At 45.7% G+C, this 27,286-nt stretch overlaps 1 protein-coding gene across 4 annotated transcripts in view; it reads left to right on the top strand.

Annotated features, from left to right (window-relative positions):
- The window catches only part of FAM13C (family with sequence similarity 13 member C), a 323,331-nt gene that overhangs the window by 189,125 nt on the left and 106,920 nt on the right, over positions 1-27,286 (top strand). For all 4 annotated transcript variants that reach the window (XM_082267352.1, XM_082267355.1, XM_082267354.1 and 1 more), the window contains one exon: positions 25,653-25,716. In XM_082267352.1, the coding sequence (XP_082123478.1) occupies positions 25,653-25,716 (64 nt within the window). The remainder of the gene's footprint in view (positions 1-25,652; positions 25,717-27,286) is intronic.

Raw genomic sequence — 27,286 nt, forward strand, 5'->3', positions numbered from 1 at the left:
CGTGGGGCGAAGCCCGCCGCCAGTAACCTGGGGAGCAGGGTTCGAGACAACAATATCAGATCAATGCGTGACATAGAATGGTGTGCAGCCGAGAAGCAGGAGTACGCACGCTGAGCGGGGTATTTGCTGCGCCAGGAGTCGGCCAAACCAAAGCTCTCCAACAATCGGGAGAACCTGGTCGGGGACGACCCCGGCGGCGCCTGGGAGGCGCCACCGGATCTATCCAGACCCGAGTCCATCACATTGTTAAAGTCGCCCAGCCAGATCACCGGGGCCCCCGGGCATTGTGCCATAAACGCCAATCCCTCCATTATTACCACAGTAGAGTAAGGGGGGGGGCACATAGAAAGCCATCAGCAGCATCAATTCCCCATAGACTGACGTTTTGAGAAAGACATATCTACCCATTGGGTCAACCTGAGATCCTAGGAGCTGGAAATGTACCGATTTGGCCACCAGAAGCGCCACACCCCTGGAGTGCGAGCTATATGCTGAGTGCTGCACCCAGCCAACCCAGGGCCGTTTGAGAGACTGCTGTACGCGGCCCTCCAAATGTGTCTCCACCAGTACTATAATGTCAGCCCGGACACGGCGTAAAACATTAAAGACAGCCGTCCGTTTAATCTTATCGCGCATACCCCTGACATTCCACGTCAACAATTTCAATGCGGCCATGGCAGGGGTAATACAGAGCGTGGAGCGGAGGCTCCCAGGATCTCAGGCAATAAGGCCACAGAACTAACAATTCCACGGTCATACACTAGCATTAATAAACGGCAGTAAAAGAGCAGGCAGTTATTACTTGAGGTCAATGTGCATAGAACAGAAACAGTATAGAGATTGTACCAAATATAAACTGTAAACAATGGTAATACCCCAATCCCCCCTCCCTGCCCTGCACCAACCCCAACTTGTGCGGGCATGTTCCCAAACAAGCGCCTCAACCAGAACAGGCCCACATGCGACTGGTAAAGAGCAAAATCAGGAGGCCAGGGACCCCCAGGATAGTCAGCAAAAATACAGCAAAATACAACTAGGATAAGCAAGGGGGCCCGGGGGCCCAGGTCCAACAGAAGTCGCAAGGGGCAACGGGAGTTGGGCACAAACACACGCCTGAGCGGGTGTAGGGGGCGAAAACCAACAGGTGTATCGCTGGGTAGCAAAGCCTATGGGCAGGTGGAAATCCATAGGAAGAGAACAGAAAAGTCAGTTCCATCTGTGGAGCTAGGACGCTCCGCCGGTCAAACACATGAGCAGCAGTTCAGGGAAATGAGGGGGGAGGGGGGGGGGAAGGGGGATGCCAAGTCTTGAGTTCCGCAGGATCTACAAAACCCCCCTCCACCTCTGCAGCAGTGAAAGGCATAGGCAATCAGGGAGAAAGTATCATGAAGTCGCCAGGGCAAGGTGGTCAGGCCCTAGCTTCCAGTCCTTCTAACCAGGAGATGGCGGCTTCCGGATCCTCAAAGAAGTGGGCTCGGTCCTCACCCTCCACTCTAAGACGGGCCGGGTACAACATAGAGTATTTGATATTCTTGATACGCAGCCTGCGTTTGACCTCTAAAAAGCTCTTGCGGCGCCTCTGGACCTCAGCAGAGAAGTCGGGGAAAATCGCTATTTTGTGATTTCCAAATGGAATGTTCCCCTTAACTCTGGCCAGGCGTAATATGGCATCCCTGTCCTGATAGTTCAGGAATTTAGCGATGAATGTGCGGGGGGGTGCACCCTGAGGGGGGAGACGCCCTGAGAGGCGATGTGCACGTTCCACAACAAAAGTGGGTGAGAAGGATTCTCTGCCATATGTCTGAGTGAGCAATTGTTCCAAATAGGATGAGGGGTCTGCACCTTCAGAGCCCTCCGGGAGGCCAATGAACCGCAGGTTACAGCGGCGTAGCCTATTCTCCATGTCATCTTGTTTTTGAAGGATAAGGTGTACTTGTTGCTGCAGCCTGTCTGAGGAGCTTTGCAATGGGGGGAGGGAGTCTTCCACCTCGCTAATTCTGTGTTCAGCCTCACCAACTCTGTCCCTTAGCTTCTGCATATCCTGACGCATCAATGATATATCTACCTTCACCTCCTCGATTTTAGTTGTCAGCATGGTCTGGCAAGTGGCAATCGCTTCCAATACCTTGGATGTAGCAGGGCTCTCAGGCTCCTCCACCACGAGCGACGGGCCGGCGCCATCTTGGATCGGGGCCTCCTTCTCCAGCCTCCGGAATGCAGCTAGTTTTGCCGCAGCTTCAGAGCCTTTCTTCGGCGGAGACATGCGGAGGTCGGTGCCGCGGGTGTGTGGGAGGTGAAGGGAGGATTATCGTGCCCGGAGGGCTGCAGGATTAGCGGTAAAGGATATCGGTCCGGCGGAGCTCCTCTCACACACGTCCTCTTACATGCTGCGCCAGGCCACGCCCCCCCACCCCTCATGTTTGACACTGCTTTGGGATGTCCCATTGGTCAAAAAGATTCTGGAGCTGTGTCTGTCAATGAACGAAAAAGAAAATTGGATTTTTTTCTTACCATAAAATCCTTTTCTCTGATCTATGACGGCCACAACACCCACCCCTCTATTGAGTTGCGTTATATTTCTTCTGACACTTCTTGCAACAAAACTGAGTGCCTATAGCAGGAAGTGGGAGTATATTCCCTGGGCCTGCTCCATATGCGTAATAAAGCTTTTTCCTGCCTAGTGTCCTACTCCTGTAGGGGGCAGCATAACCCAATGGTCAAGACGATTCTGGAGCTACGTCTGTCAATGAACATCAGAGAAAAGGATTTTACGGTAAGACAAAAATACAATTTTTTGGTAAGATACTTTCAATAAGAAATCACATCTAAAGGGATGCAGACCCAACAGCTTTCCTCATTAGAGCCCCACAGCTGCCACAGCTGATTGATACTTATGAAACCACTCCAGTTGACTCACTCGGCACAAACAGGGATTTCTTCAGAATACCAAAAGGTAGGAATCTACAGCAAAGTTTGTTAAAATCTCTGCAATGTGCTTAGATCAGCCAGAGGGGAATGTTTTTTTACTTGTGGAGTTACGCTTGAAGGAATGTGTAGCAAATACAGGTATTTATCTCTCATGTAGCTTACAGTACTTCCCCCAACAATGCCTTTTATTAGCTTTTTTCATCAAGTGACTGGAGCCATCTTCTAATTCAATCATTTTTATTAATTTTCAAATGAAACATGAATGTTCAGTAAATTTAAATTGCGAATGCAGCCACTAATTTAAGTATAAACATTCAAGATAACAGTGCATTCAAAAGTGTAATGGGTAAGTGCATTTAGGCATATCTTGTCTTTTAGTTACAATGCACTTGTTAGAACAGAACCACATCAGCAGTATTATGGCTACGTAGACCGTAGGTAAGAAGATACACATGAGACAACTTAAAGGAGACATAAACTAAACCAAACTGAGGGTACCCTGGGTCTTAAGGTGGATACCTGGAGGCCCATGATCCCCAAATATATTCAAAGACACGGAAAGAACTTGTGGAATCAGAGATTTTTTGTACAAATAGTGTTGTTGGGTAACATTCGCAACCTCTCACGGGTTAGGGGCCAAGTCTTGCTTCCAATGTCTTGTGAGAATTGGCTTGGTTGAGAGTAAAATATTGGCTACTATACCACAGAATTGAGGTGCAAATTGATCTATACCAATGTTAGGTAGGGCTAGTGCAGAATTTGCGGGAGTGACAATGCCAGTAACTTCCGAGATCAGTTGAAACATTTTCAGCCAGAAACTGCGCACGCAGATGCAGCGCTTTCAGGGAGATGAGACTTCTTATGGAATGCCAAAAGGAACGCTTCTTTTGCTTGAAAGTAATGCATCTGCAAAAGAACATCCTTTGGGACTTTGTCTGGGAGAAATGACAGTTTGGGGATTCTATGAATACTTTGGATCATCAGATCTGCAGGTGATAGTGAAGGCACCATAGCATAGAAAAGATCTCTATCATATTGAGGAAGCTGCGAAGGTCACACTGACTCAGACACCCCTCTTCTTTTCAGATTGTTAAGCTTGGAGCGGTCCTCCCAGGTCAGCCACTTTTATTTTTAACCAGGCAATCTCCACAGAGTGGGCCGTATGTGCGTCAACCATGTTATTATAAGAGTCTGAGCATGCACCCATAGTCTCCTCCAAGTGGCCCACTCTCTCCCCCATATTATGAACTTCAGCTGCATAGTTGTTGAAACAGGCTAACATGTCGGCTTGTAAAGAAGAGCATAGAGATAGAAGCATGACCTTCAACATGACATCCGACATGGGTTGCCCCACTGTAGTGAAGGAGGAAATGGAGTCCGTAGTAGTGCTGTCTGATGCTGCGGTGGGATCACATACCTCCATGCAAAGCCCAGCAGTATCCTTTGAGTTAGTTTCATCTGGGCCAAGATTTAGCAGTGCTGCCCGTATCAGGGGTGTCAGAAGGTGCAGCTGCGTTGGGTCCCTGGTCATCCACATCTAGCTGCCGCTAGAGGCCTGTCCTCGGCCGCGTCTTGACGTCTCCCGCCGCCATTATTTTGTAATCCTCTCCAGATTGGTGCAAAGAATCCTGGGAGTTTCTAAAGCGGCTCTTCACTCCTCTGCCATGACATCATCAGGTATCAGAGAGGCAAGTGGATGTCCTTGTGGACTTGGGTAGAGTGCTGGGCTCATGGATGGACCGTAGATCTCTGAGCTCAGAATGAAGCTATGGACTCAACCGGCCATCTTAGATGGTGTTCGCCACACCCCCGGATTGGAGCCATCTTTCTTCTGGTGCCAAACAGGCTATTTAAACAGAGCTGTAGCATTGGCTCATTGCTGTTTAGTCTACAGGCCTTGTGTTCTTCATTTCCTGTTCCTATGCCCGACTTCTGATTCTGACCATGCTTGTATGCTACCCTGGCTTGTTTCTGGAATCTGCTCTTGCTTCCTGCTTATGCTGGATCTGATTCACCATTGCTGACCTTGGCATGTGACCTGACTACTCTAATCTTCTGCCTGCCATTTTTGCCTGACCTGACTGTCTGTTACCTATCCGGCGTGCTTGACTCTGCCGGAGCTGTAAAGGAGGCCTTCCTCTTCATGTCAGGCATGCACTTTGTACTGTCACATACTTGATTGACAGTACCAAACAGCCATGTTGGAGCATTTGAGAGGACCCTCTCTATTGGATAAGATCTGCCAGCATCTAGTAGTCCACACACAAGCAGTCAAGACCCTGCAGGTGGGGAATGTTCATCTGGAGTAATGTATGCAATTCTTGGCTACATCTGCAACCTCTTCTCCCTCTAATTCCTCATTTGCTGCTGCTCCACAGACTTCTGCCATCCCTGCATTAATGATGTTATCCCCTGAGCCTTCGAGTACCTACTCCTGAGAGGTTTTCTGGTATCCAGAGTAAGTTCAGAGCGTTCGGTAAGGCATGTGAGCTCTACTTTACAGCAGCTGACTTTTCCTTGAAATCTTCTAAGCTGGGGTTTATTCTTTCTCTATTCCAAGATGGATCTCAGACCTGGGCTCATCGATTTTTAGACCAGAACAATGCATAGTTACATTCTATGTCCTCTTTCTTCGATGCCATGGCCCATCTATACAATGAACTGCCACCACAGAAGCGGCTCTCCATGTGCTCTAACCACGCCTGAAGAGCAGTTGAGGACTATATCACAGACTTTAGATGCTGGAGCACAGACACCAGTTAGAACAACGCACCTCAACAACATCAATGTCAATTCCCCTCGGTCTCTCAGAAGCCCTTATCCTCCTCCCACCCGGCCACTGCATATATATGGCCAGGTGGGCACTTCCTCTGTCTAAGTGGACGTTCCTGAATGTCCTTCAAAAGGAGGGAGATCGCGTTGCGTGTCTGCGCGATCCTAGTGTGCCTGTGTTCCCCAGACACAGCGCAACACTGCTCGCTAGGAGGGCTCTGTTATTTGCCCTCCTGATCATATGACTGCTGTGTCTAATCACAGCCATCATGTAATGTAAACACAGTAGTCGGAACGTCGATCCGCTTTGCTTCTTCTCACACAGAGCCTGTTAGTGAGGAGAAGTAGAGCAGATCTGTGCTGCCAGCCGGGGATCAGTGCGTTACAGCACTTTTACTGCTTTTTACTCACTGATCACCCAGCTAGTGTCCCCAACACAGTGAAAACACCTGTCACACACCTGTCCCAGTGATCATCTGCCACGTGTGCCCCAGTGATTGTCTGCCACGTGTGTCCCAGTGGTCATCTGCCATGTCTGCAATCATCTGGCGCACATCATCTGCCACATCTTTAATCATCTGCCACATCCCAGTTATCAATATCTGTCCCAGGAATCATCTGCGAACATCTGTCCACATGGCTAAAAATGTATCCTGGGCCTTCAAAAATGTGATAGGTACTCGGGAAATGAAATGTGTAATTTATGCCTTTAGAAAGCCTGACGGTTCTACTTGGATTTTGGGCCTCTGTATGTGGCCAGGCTGTGGAAACGTCTCACATGTGGTATTGCCATACTCAAGAGGAGTAGCAGAATATTTTGGGGTGTAATTGCAAGTTTATCTGACATGTGTAAGAAATAACTTGTTAATATGACAATATTGTGGAAAAAATAAATTCTTCATTACCCAAACTATTAAAAAAAAAACACACTGTGCCTCTTATTAAATACCTTGGATTGTCCTCTTTACAAAAAGTGGTCATTTGGGGGTATTTGTACTGTCCTGGCATTTTTGATTAGGTACTCAGTACATCAGGATCAATTTTCAATGATACGTAACCTAGCTTGTAGGCTCTATAACTTTCGTACAAACTTATTATCATACACTTATCAGGATTGTTTTTACCAAAGACATGTAACAGAATACATTCTTGCCTAAATTTATGTCAAAATTGGATTGTATTGGGTTTCTTTTAAAACAGAAAGTAGAAAATATTGTGTTTTTTTTTTTTTTTTTTCAAAATTTCCGCTCTTTTTTTCGCTTATATTGCAAAAAAAGAGAAAAAACCCAGTGGTGAATAAATAACACGAAAAGAAAGCTCTATTTTTGTGAACAAAATGAATACAATTTAATTTGGGTACAGTGTAGCATGACTGAGTATTTGTCATTCAAAGTGCAAGAGCACTGAAAGCTGAAAATTGGTCTAGGAAGGAAGGGGGTAAAAGTGCCCAGTATTGAGGTGGTTAAGGATGAATTGGCTCGGATCAGTGTGCCAGGTTTTCAGGAAGCTCTAATCACGGTTGATCCAGATCGATTGTCGCCTCTGTGAACACAAACTGGAGAGGTTAAACGCAGCAGTCCCATCCTGTATGGATGATGCCTAAAGTTCCTTTTCATCCTAATCCTGGACTTGCTAGTCGTGCTACTTCTGCATTTGAGACACCGGAGCCCTTGCGACTTGGTTTGATGCGTCCTTCACTAACACCTGTACTGTGGGGAAGCCAGTCACTTTGTGCACATCTGCCCAGTCAAGCTGCATAAGTGTCTTTCCATCTACCAGGCTAGCCAGCTACCTTTTGTCTGCCAGTTCAGCTTATTTAGCTTTCCCCATCTCATTCCAGCTTTCAGGAAGAGTCATCTCGGTGACTGCAATTATTGATTTGGGAGCTTACAGCTGTTTCATTGATCTGGCTTTCACTGCCCAGCAACATATTCCACTGCAGTCTAAGGAACAAGGACACTCTCTGTATTCTTATAAAAAATGTATTTAAATCCATGCTAGGTCACTAATCCAAAAAGCAGCCACTGTGATACCACTCAATTAAAATACAAACCAAAAAGGAGCGCTAATAAAGATTGATTTAGCAATCTAAAATTAATGAAATAAAAGTTCAAAACACCAGAAATCAAGCAAAATACAAAAGAAAAAAATGTCACCCTACAACCAAGTGATCAGATACATACAGAGAATATTAATGTTTAACACTAAACTAGAAAGTCTATTTAAATTGTGAACAAAAGAAAGAAAAAAGCAACAGTCTTTTCTCTGTCGCTCATTGACAGACGCAGTCCTCTTGATTAATATCAAATTGGGTTATACTGCCCTCTACAGGAGTAGGACACTAGGCAGAAGGAAAACATTCTGGCCACACCTTAGGGGCAGTCCCAGAGGGTATATCCTCTCTCTCCCTGCTACAGGATGTCAGTTTTTTTCTGTCTAGTCAGGAGTAAGGACCTACGTTCCTTGCTGGGATCTTTGGTCCTGGCAAGATTTTTTTAGAAATTTTTTTTTTTTTTTAGGCAGCTTTTTTTCTCCAGTTGTTCCTGTGAGATCTTCAAGCAAGTATGCTGAAACTGGGCGACGGGCTGGATGTTGAGATCCAGTAGTCACCCCAGTCAGCCTACGAGCGCGTACAGGCCCTAGCTCCGCGCTGGGTCGGCCGCGACATAGTCCCACTGGATGGGGACTGACCCTGCGAGTTAAACGTCTCGCCGGGACGCCAACGACCAGTTGGAAACGGAGTCACGGCGTCCGTATTGGTCGACAGCCCCCCCACCTCGGTGGAGAGGGGTTCTGTCAGGAGTTGGCGCCCGCCTGTTCCGGTATGGTGAGTAAAATGTTCCCCCTCTCCCCCTGACGGGTTTGTGGGTGGACGCGGGCCCCTCCCTGGGATGATCTGACCCTCATGATCCTGGATCCCCCCTCTTTCCTATAAACGAGTTATATAGTTATATATAAAAAGTTTTTTTCTTTGCAAATATTTTTTGTTTGTTTGTTTGCTGGCAAGTGTCTTGGATTAATCATGGACCCTGCCACACATGTATCCCCACCTGATCCCCTCGAGGTGGCCGCAGGACCCTCCAGTGCCCCACTTGTGATTGATGCATTATCAGCAGTTTTGGAGTCTTTGGTATCCCGGGTGGAGGTGGCCTGTCAGGGACAGGGGGCAAGAAAGCGAACCCCGCCTACCCCTATTTTATCTGACACTTCAGATACGGATTCTGAGCTTGTCACTGCAGCTGCAGGTCCCTCTGCTGGGGCTGCTGTCTCGGGTACGGTCTCCTCAGACAGTGAGGAGGACGTTTCTGCCTCCACCATAGCGCAAGAGGAAGCGTTGGTGGACGCACTAGTCATGTCTGTCCGGGAAACCTTAAGTCTTGAGGTTACACCGGCAGAGGTAGCTGACACTGAAATTCCCTTTGGTACCAGCAAGCCTACCAAAATGGCGAAGGTTTTTCCCTTGCCCAAATGTTTTGGTAATCTAATTAAAGAAGAATGGGATCGTCCGAAACGAACCCCTGCTATTTCCAAACGCATTGCTAGGCGCTATCCGTTTAAGGAATCCCTCCTTAAAAAACCAGTGGTGGACTCACCGATTTCCAGACTAAATAAAGCCACTGTTATCCCGTTGGAGGACGCTCCGTCCTTTAGGGATCCGGTGGATCAAAAAGTGGAAGCGGAATCCTGCTCCATTTTTTCCCTGATAGGGTCAACAGTTAGGCCAGTGGTTGCCATTGGTTTAGTTTCACAAACATTGACAGAATGGACCAAATTGTTACGCCGTGACATAAAGGGGAGAAGTATCCCCCCGGCAGTATCAGATTTGCTAGAGCAGATTATACAAGGGCTACAGTTCATCTGTGACGCCGCCCTGGACGCCACTCCCTTGCTAGGGCGTGCATCTGTTTCAGCAGTGGTCCTCAGACGTGTGTTGTGGTTAAAGTGCTGGTCGGCGGATCAGGGTTCCAAAAAAGCTTTGGCTAATCTTCCTTTTCAGGGGGATTGCCTGTTTGGGGCCACCTTGGATGAGATTATAAAGGATCTCACTGGGGGCAAGAGCACTTTTTTGCCACAGACTGCTAAGGGTAAAGGACCTCGTAACAGACGAGGACCTTCCTTTTCCGCTCATAAAAAGTTTGTTCGTTCCGCTGGGGCGGGCGATAAGGCAAAGCCCTCCAAAGCCCCTTCAGGGGGTTTCAAAGGGCGCTGGTCGGGTAAACAAAAGTCCGGCTCAGTCAAACCTGAAGATAAGACCAATACAGCCTGAAGGTGCGCCCCCACCCATCTCTGGGGTGGGGGGGACGTCTTCACCGGTTTCCGGATCCATGGCTTTCCATAATCCCGGACAAAGGGGTTCGCGAGGTCATACGGTCGGGATACAAGATCGAGTTTCGATCACTTCTACCGGTGCGATTCTTCCCTTCCAACATTCGACTATCCCCGGATCGCTTAAGAGCTTTGCGGGGGGCAGTAATGGACTTGATGCAACAGGGAGCGGTAGTTCCCGTTCCCTGAGCAGAACGTTTTCAGGGGTTCTATTCGAACCTATTCACAATACCCAGAGAGGAGGGCAAGGTGCGTCCAATTCTGGACTTAAGAGCACTCAATCATTTTGTCCGGGTACAAGAATTCAAGATGGAGTCCATCTGAACAGATCTGGGACTAACTTTGGAGACATCCTTGGCAAGGGTGTGTCTCCTTACAGAGAAGCTCCGGAAGATTCAGTGAACGATTCGGATGTTACTGTCCGTCAACTGGTCTTCCCTTCGGATAGGGATCCTGGGACTGATGGTGGCCTTCTTAGAGGCAGTACCGTATGCCCAGTCTCATACCCGAATTCTCCAAAAGGAGATTTTTTTCAAATGGAATCGGAATCCCGATTCTCTGGACAATCAGATCCGGTTGAGCGAGCGGACCAGGGAATCTCTGGTCCGGTGGCTTCGGTCTCCGATGCTCAGCCAGGGGAAGTAATTTCTTCCGATAGAATCCAGGTTACCGATAAATGTATTGGAACTGAGAGCGATCAGACTTTGTCTGATTTATTGGATCGAGCAGCTTCAGGGCAGCCCGGTTGGGATCCAGTCGGACAAGGCCACGGCCGTGGCTTATGTCAATCACCAAGGGGGCACCAAGAGTGCCCTGGCGGCCATAGAAGTGGCCAGCATTCTTCATTGGGCGGAACGGGTTGTTCCGGCTCTCTCCGCGATATTCACTCCGGGGGTGGAAAATTGGCAGGCAGATTATCTCAGTCGTCAGATTCTGGATCAAGGGGTATAGCCTCTTCATCCAGAGGTATTTCAACAGCTGTGCCTTCATTGGGGCACCCCGGGGGTGGATCTGTTGGCAGTTCGGCTCAACCGGAAGGTGCGGAGAGTTGTAGCCCGCTCCCGAGATCCTCGAGCGGACGCAGCAGACACGCTGGTCGCCCCGTGGGGACAGTATCAGCTACTGTATGTCTTCCCTCCTCTCAAGTTGCTGCCGAAATTTCTTCGCAGGATAGAGGTGGAGGGAATTCCAGTTATCCTGGTAGCTCCGGACTGGCCTCGTCGACCCGGGTACGCCGACTTGGGCAGGCTGGTCACAGACGCTCCTTGGAGACTTCCTCTCAGGGAGGATCTGCGGTCTCAGGGACCGATCTTCCATCCTGCTTTACAATCGCTGGCTTTAACGGCCTGACTATTGAGACTCAGGTGCTGAAGGACAAAGGATTGTCAACTTCAGTTATTCCTACTTTAATTAAAGCAAGGAAAGCGACTTCCAGAAAGGTCTATCATCGCACATGGAGGTCTTATATTGCGTGGTGTGAATCCCTTGGATTTCCTCCACGTGCCTATTCGGTGACCCGAATCTTGGCTTTTCTGCAACAGGGGGTTGAGCAGAAGCGGGCCTTGAGTACTGTCAAGGGTCAGGTTTCAGCGTTAGCAATTTTCTTTCAGAAACCTTTGGCTACCCATTCCTTGGTGCGGAATTTCATCCAGGGGGTGCGGCACTTGGCTCCGCCAGTGCGCGCGCCCTTACCGCCCTGGGATCTTAATTTGGTGTTGTCGGTTCTTCAGAAACCTCCCTTTGAAAATATCAGGGAGATTCCCTTGCTTACGTTATCCCAGAAGGTGGCCATTACTTCTGCACGCAGGGTGTCAGAACTGGCCGCATTATCTTGTCGTTCCCCATATCTGGTGATTCATAGGGATAAGGTGGTTCTTCGTCCGAATCCATCCTTCCTTCCTAAAGTGGTTTCAGAGTTTCATCTGAATGAGGACATTGTATTGCCTTTCCTGTGTCCAAAGCCCAGTCATCCTCGGGAGTGTGCATTACATTCCTTGGATGTGGTTCGGGCAATCAGGGTATACCTGAAAACTACGGACTCGTTTCGTAAAACGGATTCACTTTTTGTGATCACGGATGGCCCCAAAAGGGGTTGCCTGCATCTGCCGCGACTATCTCCAAATGGATCAGACAGACGGTGGTACAGGCTTATTCTATTAAGGGTCGGAATCCTCTGTTCCCTGTTAAGGCGCACTCCACTCGGGCGCTCAGTGCTTCCTGGGCCTTCCGCCATCAGGCGTCAGTGGTCCAGGTTTGCAAGGCGGCTACCTGGTCGTCGGTTCAAACCTTTACAAAATTTTATAAAGTTGATCTGATGGCATCGTCGGATGCCTCTTTTGGCCGCAAGGTTTTGCAGGCCGCAATTTGAGGAGACCGTTGGTCTACCTCAAGGGTTTTTTTCTGTTGGATTTTCAGTTGAGTCTCATCATTTTGTCTGATGAGCCTTTAAAACTTCTAGTTGGCACCGGTTGGGCCTTCTAGATTGGATTTTGATTTCTGTTATCCCACCCCTCATTTGTGGCACTGCTTTGGGACGTCCCAATTTGATATTAATTAAGAGGACTGCGTCTGTCAATGAGCGACAGAGAAAAATTGATTTTTGTAAAATCTTACCGTAAAATCCTTTTCTCTTAAGCTCATTGACAGACGCAGTACCCGCCCCTCTACTTTTGAGTTGGGTTGGGTTAAATTCTCTGACACTGCTTTGTGACATAACTGACATCCTGTAGCAGGGAGAGAGAGGATATACCCTCTGGGACTGCCCCTAAGGTGTGGCCAGAACGTTTTCCTTCTGCCTAGTGTCCTACTCCTGTAGAGGGCAGTATAACCCAATTTGATATTAATCAAGAGGACTGCGTCTGTCAATGAGCTTAAAAGAAAAGGATTTTACGGTAAGATTTTACAAAAATCCATTTTTTTTTAACACTCCCATGTAGAATCCATTCCATAAAGTGTGAATAAAAATCAATTCTCATCAATTATTTTGATATAAAAGGGGGGAAATAATTGATCCCCTGCAGATTATGTAAGTTTAAATCCAGAGAAAGCATATAATACAAATGTTATACATTTAGTTGCAGTTCAGTAAGTTAAAATAAAATAAGTATTTGATCCCCAAACAAAACATGACTTAGTACTCGGAGAAACCCTTGTTCGCAAGCACAGAGGTAAGCTCCCTCCATAAATTTTCTATAGGATTAAGGTCTGGAGACTAGCTAGACCACTTCATGACCTTAATGTGCTTCTTCTTGAGCCACACCTTTGTTGCCCTGGAGGTATGTTTTGAGTCATTGTCATGCTGAAAGACCCATCCATGACCCACCTTTGGTGTTCTGGCTGGGGGAAGACTGTTCTCATCCAAGATTTACAATACATGGCCCTGTCCATTGGCCCCTCCAATGCGGCAAAGTCTGCCTGTACCTTAAGCAGAGAAACAGCGCAAAAGCATCATGTTTCCACCTCAATTCTTGACTGTAGGGATGATGTTCTTAGGGTCATAGTCAGCATTTTTCTTCTTCCAAACACGGCAAGTTGAGTTAATGCCAAAGACCTTCATTTTGGTCTCATCTGACCACAGCACTTTCTCCGAATCCTTCTCTGAATCATTTAGATGTTCACTGGCAAACTTCAAAAGGGCCTGTACATACCTTCTTGAGGAGGGGGACCTTGCGGGTGATGCAGGATTTAAATCCATGGCGGCGTATTGTTACCAATGGTTTGTGTGTGACTGGTCCCAACTGCCTTGAGATCATTTACAAGCTCCCACCGTGTAGTTCTGGGCTGATCCCTCACTTTTCTAATGGTCATCTTTACCCCATGAGGCGAAATCGTAAAACGAAAGTGACGTCAGGTCATTGTTTCCAGAGTACCAAAGCCAGTCTGTTTGGCTCTCTAATCAGCAGGCAAAAGCGCAGACTAATCGATTGAGACTCCCGGTGGGACAAGAAATCCTGGCCAATGGTTATCCACCAGCACCTGCTAATCGGCGAGGAGGGACACCGAACAGAGCTCTGCCTAGGTAAACAAGACGGAGCTCTGTTCTGTCAGCAGGGATGTGATAGATTGTGTGCCCATGCAATGCAGGAAATAAAACCTATCACATCCCATAGTAAAAACAGCACACACAGTGCACGTAAGCACTGGTTAAGTACACATTTAACCATTTGATCTCCTTAGATATGTTATTGGTTCCCCCCAAGTGTCAGACTGTCCTCCGCAATATCGTAGTCCCGCTATAAATTGCTGATCGCCTCCATTACTAGTGTTTGTAAATGCTATACATCTTGCGCAAACCAATCACTATATGCTTAATGGGATTTCTTTTTTTTACCAAATTACCAAAAATATGTAACAGAATACATATTGGCCTAAATTCATTAAGAAATTAAATTTGTGTTATTGGATTCGTTTTATAGAAAGTAAAAAATATTGTCCTGGTTTTTTTTTTTTTTTTCAAAATTACTGGTCTTTTTTGTTTACAGCGCAAAAAAAAAAAAAAACCCAGAAGTGATCAAATTCCACCAAAATAAATTTCTATTTGTGGGAAAAAAAGGACTTAAAATTAATTTTGGGTAGAGCGTTGTATGATGGCGCAATTGTCAAAGTAACACAGTACTGTATTGCAAAAAAAAAATGGCCTGGTATTGAAGGGGGGGGGGTTAAATCTTCCGGAGGTCAAATGATTAACAAGAGCACCTGAAAAACAAGTTTACTTGCATTTTTCAGGCGCACCAATTAAAAAGTCTATAAGAAAAAACGTGCAATTCTGCTACTGTACAACAAGTTGCATGTACAAATCTAGTCAAATAAAGCCTCTAAATTACCTGGCTAGGCTCACGCGAAGTATGAGCAGGAAATTGAAACCAAACAAGCTGATTGGATGAGCCCAAAACATTGTCAGCGTTCCAGAACTCCAATTTAATGTGACTAATTACTACTAGCTGCAACTGCATATGTTGCAGTATTTTTGATGCAAACTTATATGGACAATAAAAAGAAATGCCAGAGCAACTGTAAAAACGTGTAGTGTGCATAAGTCCTAATTCAAATGCCTTTTACGTGCTTTGCAAAAAATTGCCGCCAAAAGATCTTAAACTTTTGTACTGCCTTGCACATGGTCAAGAGACCTTTTTTTGGGTCATTTAATGGGATAATACAACACATACAGTATATAACATTTTATCATTGCTAAATATACTAAGCATTTAAGTGTTTCTTCACTGCATTCAAGGCAGAGAAAGTACCCCAGACATTTCCCTTTCTGATCATATGAATGGCTACATTCCCCTCCATTACATTTCCCCATAAGGTCCAATTCAAACCTATGCATTTTGCAGAAATGCAATACAGTCCATTTAACATGGCTTCCTATGGAACATGTTCTGTAACTGCAAATCTGCAAAATGCACTAAAAATGCATAGGTGTGAATCGGGCCTAATGGCCACCAGCAAATAACACCTGTAAACAAATGGGTCTGCTGGATGTATTTCTTGCATTTATTTATTGTAAAACCTATATTTTTGGTAATTAAACACAACTAATTACCAAAATACAATTTTAATATTTTGGTGTCAAACTATACTCAGGTTACTAGCGGCTGACAAATTTGGAACAAAGTATTGATTTTTGGTATACCATGCTTGTTTGGTATGTACTTTTTCTGTTTTAAAGCAGAGTTTGCATTAAAATTCATGTAACCTCTTTGACACTTCTGTCACACTTCACACTGGTGCATGTTACATTAGGGGCTAGTTCACACCACGGTTTCTGCATTCTGGATGCGCTTCTGCATGCATGTTTTTTATGCGTTTTTGACATGTTTAAGTGCATTTTTTGTGTTCTGGTGCGTTCCCATCCTTTTTTTTTCATCTTAATTGAGGCTGTGCTATCCAATGAATTTCGCTGTGTTCCAGATGCATTCCATACAGAAAAAAAACAACATTTCTCTATCCTTCATTGGCAGATGCAGCTTCATATGCTGCCCCCTACAGGAATAGGACACAGGGCAGGAAAAAACTTTACCACGCCTATGCGGCAGTCTCTGAAGGCATACACCCACTCACTCTGCTATAGGATTCAGTCTGTTTCTGCCTTATTTAGGAGTAGGACCTAGTTCCTGGCTTGGACTTCGGTCTTAGCTTGTTTTTTTTTTTTTTTTTTTATTTTAAAGGGAACCTTTGTTAATTTTAGCTAGCTTTAGTTATGTTCCTGACTGAACTGCAATCAACAGCCGGACTGGGTTTCGGACTGGATATCCTAGATCCTTAAGGTCTCCCAGTCCAGCCAGCGAGCGTGTGCAAGTTAAAGCCCCGCTCCAGGCCTCGCCGCCACAGTGCCCCAATGGACGGGGGCTGGCCCGCGAGTGAAACAACCTCGCCGGGACGCACATGACATGGTTCGGCCTGAGTTGCAGCATGCCCCTTGGCCGCCAGCACCCCCACCCCGAGTTGAGAGGTAGTCTGCCCGGAGTGGCGCCCACCCAATTGTCATTGGTATGGTGAGTAGTGTCCCCCCATAGCTCTAGTGGTCTCGGGTGGACATGGGCCCCTCGGGATGGTTGGACCCCCGGGTTCCCTTCCATTTCCCCCAGCCCCTCTAACAGTCACGGTGGTCTTTTGGCCCCAACCTACCCCCATGCCCCCCCTCCAGGGGTTAGATAGAAGCTGGCTTTGCCACTTGCTTCAGTAAAGGGGGGTGAATGCGGTTGTTGCTGACCAGACTGTCTGGATCGCACATGGGGGTTTTTGAGTAAGTTCCCAGCCCCCTGGGGGTTAGTGACTAGGGCAGGGACGTCCTTTGGGCTGCCTGCGGTGGCTATAGGCTTGGGGGGAGCGGATGATTCTTCATCCGCGGGTCTGCACCTCACATGTCTGGGTCAGGCCGAAAATTTAGTCCTCGACTTTGCGGCCTACTTGCCGCTGTCTGGGTACCTGACCGAGCTGACTAAGATGAGGTGCCTGACCAAGCTGAATGGCAGATGCCTCATGCGGCTGCGACTTGCAACCTACTCGTGACTAATAGAGCTGGCTGTCTGAGTGACTGACCAAGCTGTCTGGGCGACTGACCAGGCTGTCCGAGCTCCTGTCTGAGCTGCTGATCTAGCTCACAGATGACGGCAGACTCGCGACCGGCTCGGGCCCAAAAAATTCCTTTTTCCCCGCATACTGTGACAAAATTGTCACGAGTCAGTGGAGCTGTTCTGAACGCAATAATGGTAACACGCATGGTGTGGCTAAAAAGCTGGTCTGTAGACCAGGGTTCTAAAAAGGCTCTATCAGATCTCTGTCTGCATGAAGGGACGCCCTCACCTGTATCTGGGGTGGGGGGGACATCTTCGTTTTCTGTCCAGAACCAGGGACCTCCTTGATTCAGGACAAATGGGCCAACGAGCAGCTCCGAATGGGTTACAAGGTAGAATTCAGGTCCCGACCATCGGACAGAATCTTCCTGTCAAATCTATGCTAATCTTCAGATCGGTTTGGGGATCTATGAGAGGCTGTACAAGACCGGCTGTCACAAAGGGTGCTTGTGCCAGTTCTCTCTCGGGAATGCTTTCAAGGGTTTTATTCAAACCTGTTTACTGTTCACAGAAAATAAGGGAAAGTTCATCCAATTCTGGACCTCTAGGCTCTGAATCACTTTGTGCGGGTACAGAGGTTTCAAATGGAGTCCATTCGCACAGTAGTGGCGTTCCTACACCAAGGGGACTTTTTGGCCTCTATCGATATAGAGGATGCATATCTGCACTTCCCGATTTTACGCTGGACATCAGCATTTTCTTCACTTCGCTGTAGGAGAGGAACATCATCAATTTGTGGTGTTACCCTTTGGTCTCACCTTCGCCCCCAGGGTCTTCACCAACCTATTGGCTCCGGTATGGGCATTACTGTGACAGCGGGGCATTGCAGTACTAGGTTAACTGGAGGATCTCTTCTTAAGAGCAGACTCCCCCCTCAGTTCTGGTGGGCGATCTGTCAATCACTATATGGACTCTGCAAGAGTTCAGTTGGACCATCAATTTCAGAAAATCTGCTCTGGTCCCAGCCTCCAAAATGGTTTATCTGGGACTGACTCTGGTCTCAGCCTGAGGCAGAGGGTGATTTGGTTGCTGTTATCCAGCACTCTGACCTCATTGCGGAGTTGCATGCAAGCTTTAGGCCTGATGGTGTCTACCTTCAGGGCGGTTCCATTTGCTCAGTTCCACCTCTGCAAAGGGGTATTCTTGTCAAGTGGAACAATGATCCAAAATCTTGGACAATCTGATTCGGTTGAGTCAAAACGCAAGAAGTGCTCTTCTGTGGTGGCTCCGTTCCTTGGCTCTGCGTGAGGGCAAGCTCTTCCATTGTATTGGACTATGGTTTCCACGGATGCCAGCCTGTCCGGCTGAGGGGGGGGGGGGGGGGAGTACTTGAAAATCTGTATGTCCAGGGGACCTGGACTCTTAAAGAGTCCAGACTTCCGATCAATATTCTGGAACTCAGAGCAGTAAAGCTTTGCTTGAGTCACTGGACAAATCATCTGCAGGGTTGTCCAGTTTGGATTCAATCAGACTATGCCACGGCCGTGGGTTAACATCAATCATCAAGGGGGCACCAAGAGTGTCCTGGTGGCCCGGGAGGTGGCCGATAGCCTAATATGAGCAGAAAATTTTGTTCCAGCCCTCTCCACCGTGCATATACAGTGGAGTCACTGGAATCAGTGGACAACTGGCAGGCGGATTACTTGAGTGGTTAGGTGCTGGATCAAGGGGAATGGTCCCTACACCCGGAGGTGTTTCACCTGTTGTGTGTCCGGTGGGGGACACGCATTGTAGACCTGTTAGTTTCTTTGCTCGAGAAGGTACAGAGGTTTGTAGCCAAGTCTCGGGATCCTCTGGCCGATGCCACAGACGCACTGGCAGCTCCTTGGGGGTCAGTATCGGCTGATCTATGCTTTTCCTCCACTGAAACTTCCGTAGAGGCTTCTGCACAGAATAGAGGTGGAAGGGATTCCGGTCATTCTAGTGGCCCCAGACTGGCCTAGCCGGTCTTGGTATGCAGCACTGGTAAGGTTGGTCACCGATGCTCCTTGGAGACGTCCTCTCAGGGAAGATCTGTTGTTTCAAGGGCCAATCTTCTATCCTGCTTTACAATAGCTGGCTTTAACAGTGTGGCTGTTGAAAGCCAGGTATTGAAGGATAGGGGTCTTTCCAGTGATTCCTACACTGTTGAAGGCTAGAAAATCTACCTCCCAGGAAGATTTATCATTGTACGTGGAAAGTGTACATCTCATGGTGTGAATCGATTAAGGTCCATCCACACTCCTTTTCAGTGGCTAGGATATTGGCTTTCCTCCAAAGAGGGGTTGAGCAGCGGTTGGCCTTGGGTACTATTAAAAGCCAGGTGTCTTCTTTGGCGGTGTTTTTTCAATGCCCTATAGCTACGCATTCTTTGATTCACACTTTTATCCAGGGAGTTCATCATGGGGCTCCTCCAATACGGTCCCCGTTACCTCCATGGGATCTTAACTTGGTACTGTCTGTTCTTCAAAATCATCCCTTTGAAAACTTAGGGAGATTCCTCTGCTTACACTGTCACAGAAGGTATCCTTTTTGGTGGCTCTTACCTCTGCCTGCCGAGTGTCTGAATTGGCAGGGCTGTCCTGCTGTTCTCCTTCTCTGGTGGTCCACAGAGATTAAGTGGTACTTCGGCGGTTACTGAGTCTTTCAGGAAATCAGACTCTCCTTTTGTCCTCACGAAAGGACCCCGGAAGGGATTGGCTGCGCCTGCTGCGACCATATCCAGATAGATCAGGCAGACCATAGTACAGGCGTATTCACTTAAGGGTCAGATTCCACCTTTCCCTGTGAAGGGGCATTCTGCTAGGACACTGAGTGCCTCTTGGGCCTTTCGCTATGAGGCGTCAGTAATACAAGTTTGCAAGGCGGAAACTTGGTCGTCTGTGCACACGTTCATGAAGTTCTACAAAGTAGATGTGTTGGCATCCTCGGATGCTTCTTTTGGCCGCAAGGTTTTGCAGGCTGCTGTTTAAAAGATCAACCTTTTCTCTGTGAGGGTGTATGTTGTTTCTAGGTTGAGCTCCATGTTACCTGGTTGGCTAAGTTTAGCCTTTGGGGAATTACGTTCTTTCTCTGCATTGTTTTCCCACCCCTCATGCAAATACTGCTTGGGACGCCCCAACTGACCGAAGAATATGGAGCTGCGTCTGTCAATGAACGATAGAGAACTGGATTTTTGACTTACTGTAAAATCCTTTTCTCTGAAGCTTATTGACAGACGCAGCACCTGCCACTATATTTGAGTGGGTTGGGGTTTTCTATTTGACACAGCTTGCAACAAAACTGAATCCTAAAGCAGAGTGAGTGGGTGTATGCCTTCAGGGACTGTCCCATAGGTGTGGTAAAGTTTTTTTCCTGCCTAGTGTCCTACTCCTGTTGGGGGCAGCATAACCCAATAGTAAGAAGAATAGGGAGCTGCGTCTGTCAATGAACTTCCGAGGATTTTAGGTAAGTCAAAAATCCAGTTTTTCTACTTCTCAGTTTGCTCAAGTACATGAAATAAGTAAAACAAAAAAATAACCTGAAACTGCTGCTGTCATTTAAATTTGTACTGGACTGGCCTAGGTGGGTTCTGGGTACATTTTAAAGCTCCAGTGCTGTCAAGAAAAAGGTGAGAAAGCGAGAGGAGGAAATCTTACCACTGGCTACGTACACATGGGTGGTGATGTGAAAAGAAGAAAGGGGGTGTGGCCATGTTAAACATGCAAGATTGCATGGAACCTAGTTATTTCTTTCTAGTTATCTAGCTGCACAGAAGGCCACATCATCACAAAACATTAGGAAAAAAAACACAAGAGTAGGAAGAAAATTCAAGATAGATGGACTTAGTGAATCTTCTTCCAACTCTTGTGGCTAGAGTGCACAAACATTTTGTTTTGTGTCCATGTTCTTCCCTGTTGAAAATAATTGAGAATTGGTTGCTTGAAAGATTATTTTAACTCCATGGATAACCATACAAGGCCTTGTAATAAAAATCCTGTCCATTGTGATACAAAAAGGCTATGTTGAGGTATGTTAACAGGTGCTTCAGATTGTTGGCAGTGATTAGCTACATGTTTTTCCAAGTTATTGGAGAATTTCTTCAATTCATGTCTTATTATTCCCTGCATCCATCTGTCAGTCAAATCAGAGAGAAGCTTGTGAAGGGAACTTGTGAAACATAAGTTGTTAAGAGTTGAGTAGAAGACTTGCTTCCTGTCATCATTCATAAGAGGCAGCTCTATGTTTAGAATGTGGGTGCTGAATTGCTCTTTTGAATAGTTGTCTAAGGCTGGCCATACACTATACAATTTTCTTCTTCAACTTTCCTTTAGATTTACCAAAACCATGTAATATAGGGTCAAACCTAAACACTTTCAACTTGTATGCAATCAGACAGGCCCTTGCACTACATAGTTTAAGGTAAATCTAAAGGAAATTGAATAAGAAAATTGTATAGTGTATGGCCAGCCTAAGGCTCCATTCACACCTGAGTATATCGTTTTCAGGCGTTTTTTCTGGCTTTTTTCAGGCGGTTTTTTTTTACATCTAAAAAAACACTTGTAATCAGCCATATAAGAAGCTCATGTACTTTTTAGAGCTTCAGGCGTTTTTCTTCTGGAAATGAAAAAATTGTGATCACAAAATGTGATAACCTATAGCGCTTGCTGATTGCTACTTGAGTATTGAGATGATAACACTACTATAAACACAATGTGATAAAAATTATTAAATAAATTTTGTGCGTAATATATACAAAAAATTATTCTATGAAAGTTCATGTGCAAAAGGAAATAAATATATAATAAAAACAGTCCTTGTAACAAAATATCCACCACAGTGAATAAAACAATAAACACTGTGAAATATTAAGGTGAACAGTCCCAAAAAATATATTGCATAAGGTGCAAGTGCTTCTTCCTTTTCTTCCCTAGATATCCCTTCACCGTGGAAATGTATAAATTGCAAACTCACCAGACAGTGTGGGTCCTATATGCCTTACGGCATTAGGACCATTCGTGCTTGAAAAGATCCTCTCCAGATCCGGGTTCACTCCCCCTGGAAAAAGAAGCCATTCCTCTGCAGTACCACTCCACTACGATTAGGCTTCAGGCACAAGTATATCTCCTCCAGCCACAGTGCGCCTCCTTTAGATAAGAATCCCCCTGCAGATCACCTCCAATCACAGGTGTATAACAAGGAAATAAAGCCGGATAGTGCAGTATTGTTTTCAAATGGTTTTAATATTGCACACACCCCGTACACTCCAAATGGTATAAAAAATATAAATATACAGTCCCAGTGAGGTGATAAAAGCAGGTAATAAACACATCAAAGGCTTAATAAAAACCAACTGGTGAGGCAAACGTGAAAAATGAGTCCATAAATCCAAAAAAACGAGCAAACAGGACGGTCATGGAGAGCGGTAGTTCCGGCTTGCGTTCCACTGGAGCCCGTATGACGTCACAACGTGCGTTCCAGCTAACGCGTTTCGTCATTGGCTAGACGTCTTCAGAGGTGGAGTCTCACGTCTGGCCCAGATCTTTTATATTGGAGCTGCCGCTCTCCACTCCGCCCCACTCCGCCCATATTTTCTACCCGGAACCGGACGCAAGTCCGTGTCCCCACACCAATAATTCTACATGATTGAGCTTTCTATTATTACAGATTATACCATTATACAGAACTTATCTTTACTTCGGATTTCATACTTGTACATATGCATACTATCATACCGTCGGCTTTCTATCATAGGCATATCTCAATACATATTTCTATACATCTAACAAAAACGCTTGTAATCAGCCATATAAGAAGCTCATGTACTTTTTAGAGCTTCAGGCGTTTTTCTTCTAGAGACAAAATGTTTAGATGTGAACAGGGACCATTGAAATGAATGGGATTTTGCTTGTTGGGCGTTTTGAGACTTCAGAGATGAGCGTTTTACAAGCTGAAATACGCTCAGGTGTGAACAGGGCCTTAAGAGCTGGAAAATGTGTTTCCTTTTAACAGTTCTCTGAGTGGCAGCCATACAACAGCCCATATTTTGCGTAGACACATATACATAAAGTCCAGTAATTTCATCAACTGGAAAGTTATGTGGTATGCTGATGGATTTTTTACAATTCTGATCCTAACTAAGAGATGTATGCTAAAGTTGTACAAAATTTTCCAGACAGAAATGTTTTATTTGTTGAAATACTTTATTTAACCACTTGCCGACCAGTCACGTTGACTGTACTGCGGCAAAGTGGCTCGTTCTCGTCCAGCGACGTAGACCTACGTCGCTGGACTCCTCCCCTTGTGGGCGCCGCGCACCGCCGGAGGCTCGCTCCCGCTGTATTCAGTCACAGCAGGAGTCGGGCCAGGGGAGGAGCGGCGGTGATCACCGCCGCTCTTCCCCGATCGTCGGAGAATCGAGTCTGGAGATCCGCCCGCTTGTGTAAACAAAGCGGGCGGATCTCCTAAGTGACAGACAGGGTTAGATTGCAGGGTTCAGCATAGCTGAACCTGCGATCTGTCCCTGTGTCACTCAGTCACCTCCCCCCACACACGTTAGTAAGCACAAGGCATACATTAACCCCTCCCTCTCCAATAAAATTAACCCCTTCCCTGCCAGTGTAATTTTTACAGTAACAGTGCTTATGTATAGCACTGATTACTGTAGTAATGTCACTGGTACCCCCAAAATTGTCAAAAATGTCAGTCAAGGGTCCGATCTGTCCGCTGCAATGTCGCAGTCCCGCAAAAAAAAAAAAATCGCCGCCATTACTCGTTAAAAACACCAAAAATGACAGAAATATTTCCCTTAGTTAGTAAACGCAATAACTTTTGTGCAAACCAATCAAAATACGCTTATTGTGATTTTTTTTTTTTTTAGCAAACATAGGTAGCAGAAAACAAATTGGCCAAAAATTAAAAAAAAATTTGATTTTTACATTTTTTGGGGGGGGAATTTCATATAAAAAAATGTGAAAAATATTGTTATTTTTTCAAAATTTACGCTTTTTTTTTGTTTATAGCGCAAAAAGTAAAAATCGCACAGGTGATCAAATACCACCAAAATAAAGCTCTGTTTGTGGGAAAAAAAGATGAAAATTTCGTTTGGGTGCAGCGTCGCACGACCGCGCAATTGTCAGTTAAATTCGCACAGTGCCGAATCGCAAAAAGTGGCCTGGACGTAAGACAGCAAAATCCTCCGGTGGTAAAGTGGTTAAAATACAATTTTTTTATGTTAGCATCATTGGGGAAGTCCTATTTTGGGAATATTTGGGGCATCATTGGGGAATATTTGCAGTCTGCCCTAATATAAGGGATCATTCTGGGTGTTGAACTAAACTTGGTACTAGTGATCCACCCTTACCTATATTCCGGCCACCCTTCAGGCTGGTAGCCGATAGTGGGTGCCGATATTCTGCACAATTAAAGTTTTAGTTTTACACTGTCCTTTGAATTTTTATTTTTTTTATCACTTTTATTGCTGTCGCAAGGAATGTAAACATCCCTTGTGACAGTAATTGGCAGTGATAAGGTACTCTTTATGGAGGGATCTGGGATCTAAAAGACTGAAACCCCTCCTCTGAGCTTACAAGCATTCAAAACGCCAAGTTTGGCTGTTTTGAATACTGTTGTTTTTTTGTTTTTTTTTAAATATGGCGCCTTTAAGGCTTTAGTAACTGGAAGTGATATCATGACATTGCTTACGATTTACTACATCAGAGACCCGATCAAAGCCATTTCCGGCTTTGTTCATGTCTTCAGCTAGCCGGCGTACAGGCTGGCTGGTCACTCTGACCTCCAGGTGGGACAGGAGACCCGGGCGGAATGCAGCTTAGCTGCATCGGTTGTTATTACAAGAAAGCTGACCGTCGGCTCTAAAAAACAATACCGTAGTGATGACTTGAAGCAATATCGACAAGTTTGTGCTGATACCGATACTTTAAAAAACTGAATATCGGCCTCCGATAATCAGCCCCATGATAATCGGTCAATCCCTACTTGGTACAGCTTGGACCAATGTAAGTATGCATTTGCCATACCTGGCCGATCCCATTAGAAGCTGGATGTCACTGGGTCTGATGCTGAGCTGCTGCCCTTTTGCTTAGTGGACATTGAATGGCGCCCATGTCAAGTAAGCAACTTCCAGAGAACACTTTGCATTTTCTCAATGAATGCAAAGCATTCTCTGATTAGATGAGGTTTAGAGGCAGGGCAGTGATGTCTCAATCTTCACCTCCACTCATAGAAACTAGGGTGCAAAGGGACACTGAAGTGTGACAACCCTCTTAATCTGCAGTCCTATGCATGAACTGTTGCCTGGGGGCGACTATGGCTTTGCGGAAAGATGTGGGAGACAACACCAGTGCCATGTTGCAGGGACAGCAATAGAGACTGGATAAAGTGTTCTACAGTGCTGATTGCTATCAGCCCCCTCCTCCCTCAAGAAACCTTGTTCGCCAGTGTCTAAGTGTAGACACCATTAGACTTGAGATTTTTCTCAGCCTAGCCAAAATGAATTCTAGTAGTCCTGTGTTTAGAGCTTGGGACATGATTGTCATACATTGGACTAAATATTTTTTTTTCTTACAGAAACAGCCCTATTATGAGGATCCAGACAAAAGAATTTGCAGAGCAATTGCAGCATGCTGGTGAGGTAAGCAATTATTTTATATTTGGCACCTTATATCTGAGTGATAATACTAATTATGTAAGCAAAAATAAACTGCCTTGGTTCAGTGCTTCTAATGCAAAAGTTAAACAGTAGCTTTTTGACAAAAGCAATTTGCATTTTATTTTTACTCCCTTAAAGTGGTTCTAAAGGAAGAAGGCCAATCATAATGCATTAGGATAAAAAAAAAAAAATCTGTGTGCAGCAGCCCCCCTAATACTTATCTGAGCTTTATCTCAATCAAGCGTTGTTGCACGAGAGTCTCAGCTGTCCGGGACTTTCCCTCCTGATTGGCTGAGACACAGCAGTGGGCACGGCTGTCTTATGTCAGTGGGCCAATAAGATTTAATGTTGATAAATCTGAAATTATGCTCTTGGGGGCTAAGAATGTGCATGCATTATACATACTAGGGGGAGTAAAACTGATGGAATCCATAGTGGAGAAGGATCTGGGGGTTTTGGTAAATCATAAGCTTAATAGCATGCAATGCCAAGCTACAGTTTCCAAATCGAGCAAAGTCCTTTCTTGTATTTAGAGGTATGGACTTCAGAGAGAGAGATAATTTTTGCCCCTGTACAAATCATTAGTAAAATCTAATTTGCAATATGCAGTTCCGTTTTGGGCACCACTTCTCAAAAGATTGGAACTGGTGAAAGTGCAGAGAAGGGCAACCAAACTGATAAGAGGCATGGAGGAGCTTGGCTATGAGGAAAGATTAGAGATACTGAATTCACTCTTGAGAAGGAGATTAAGGGGGGATATGAACAACATGTAAAAATACATAAGGGGTCCATATAGTGAACTTGATTGAGTTATTCACTTAAGTTCATCACTGAGGACAAGGGGACACTCTTTACGTCTAGAGGAAAAGAGATTTAACCTCCAAATATGAAAAGGTTTCTTCACAGTAAGAGCTGTGAAAATGTGGAATAGACTTCCTCCAGAGGTGGTTCTGGACAGTTTACTAGATTGCTTTAAAAAACATAGGCCTGGATTCTTTCCTAAATGTTCATAATATAACTGGGTATTAACATTCATAGGTAACGTTGATCCAGGGAATATCCAATTGCCTCTTGGGGGATCAGGAAGGAATTTGTTTCCCCTGTTGTAGCAAATTGGATCATGCTTGGATCATGCTTTGCTGGGTTTTTTTTGCCCTCCTTTGGATCAACTGTGGGTATAGGATTGTGTAATATAGGATTGTATGATTTTTTTCTTTTTTTTTTTTTAATTGGTTGAACTGGATGGACTTTTTTTTTAATCTGACTATGTAACTATGACTAACTATAAAAAGTACACAAAAACTTTGGGTGGGGGGAAAGGGGGGGGGGGGGGGTTGGGAACGCATGCACAGTCACAGTTGCTCATCTGGGGAGGCCTGAAGGGTATTGTAAGCTTGCGAGTACAAGAAATAATGCCAATAAAACCAGGTTTTATTGAATTGTTCCTCCTTTCGTTTTAACACAGCCGTTAATTGTTCGATCAGGTTCAATTTTGTTCACCATAGCTATCCACTGACCAACTATTGGGAGTTCTGGGTATTTCCACCTTTGT

The sequence above is a fragment of the Pelophylax lessonae genome, assembly GCF_965119305.1.
Source record: "Pelophylax lessonae genome assembly, chromosome: 9".
Taxonomy (NCBI): Eukaryota; Metazoa; Chordata; class Amphibia; order Anura; family Ranidae; genus Pelophylax; species Pelophylax lessonae.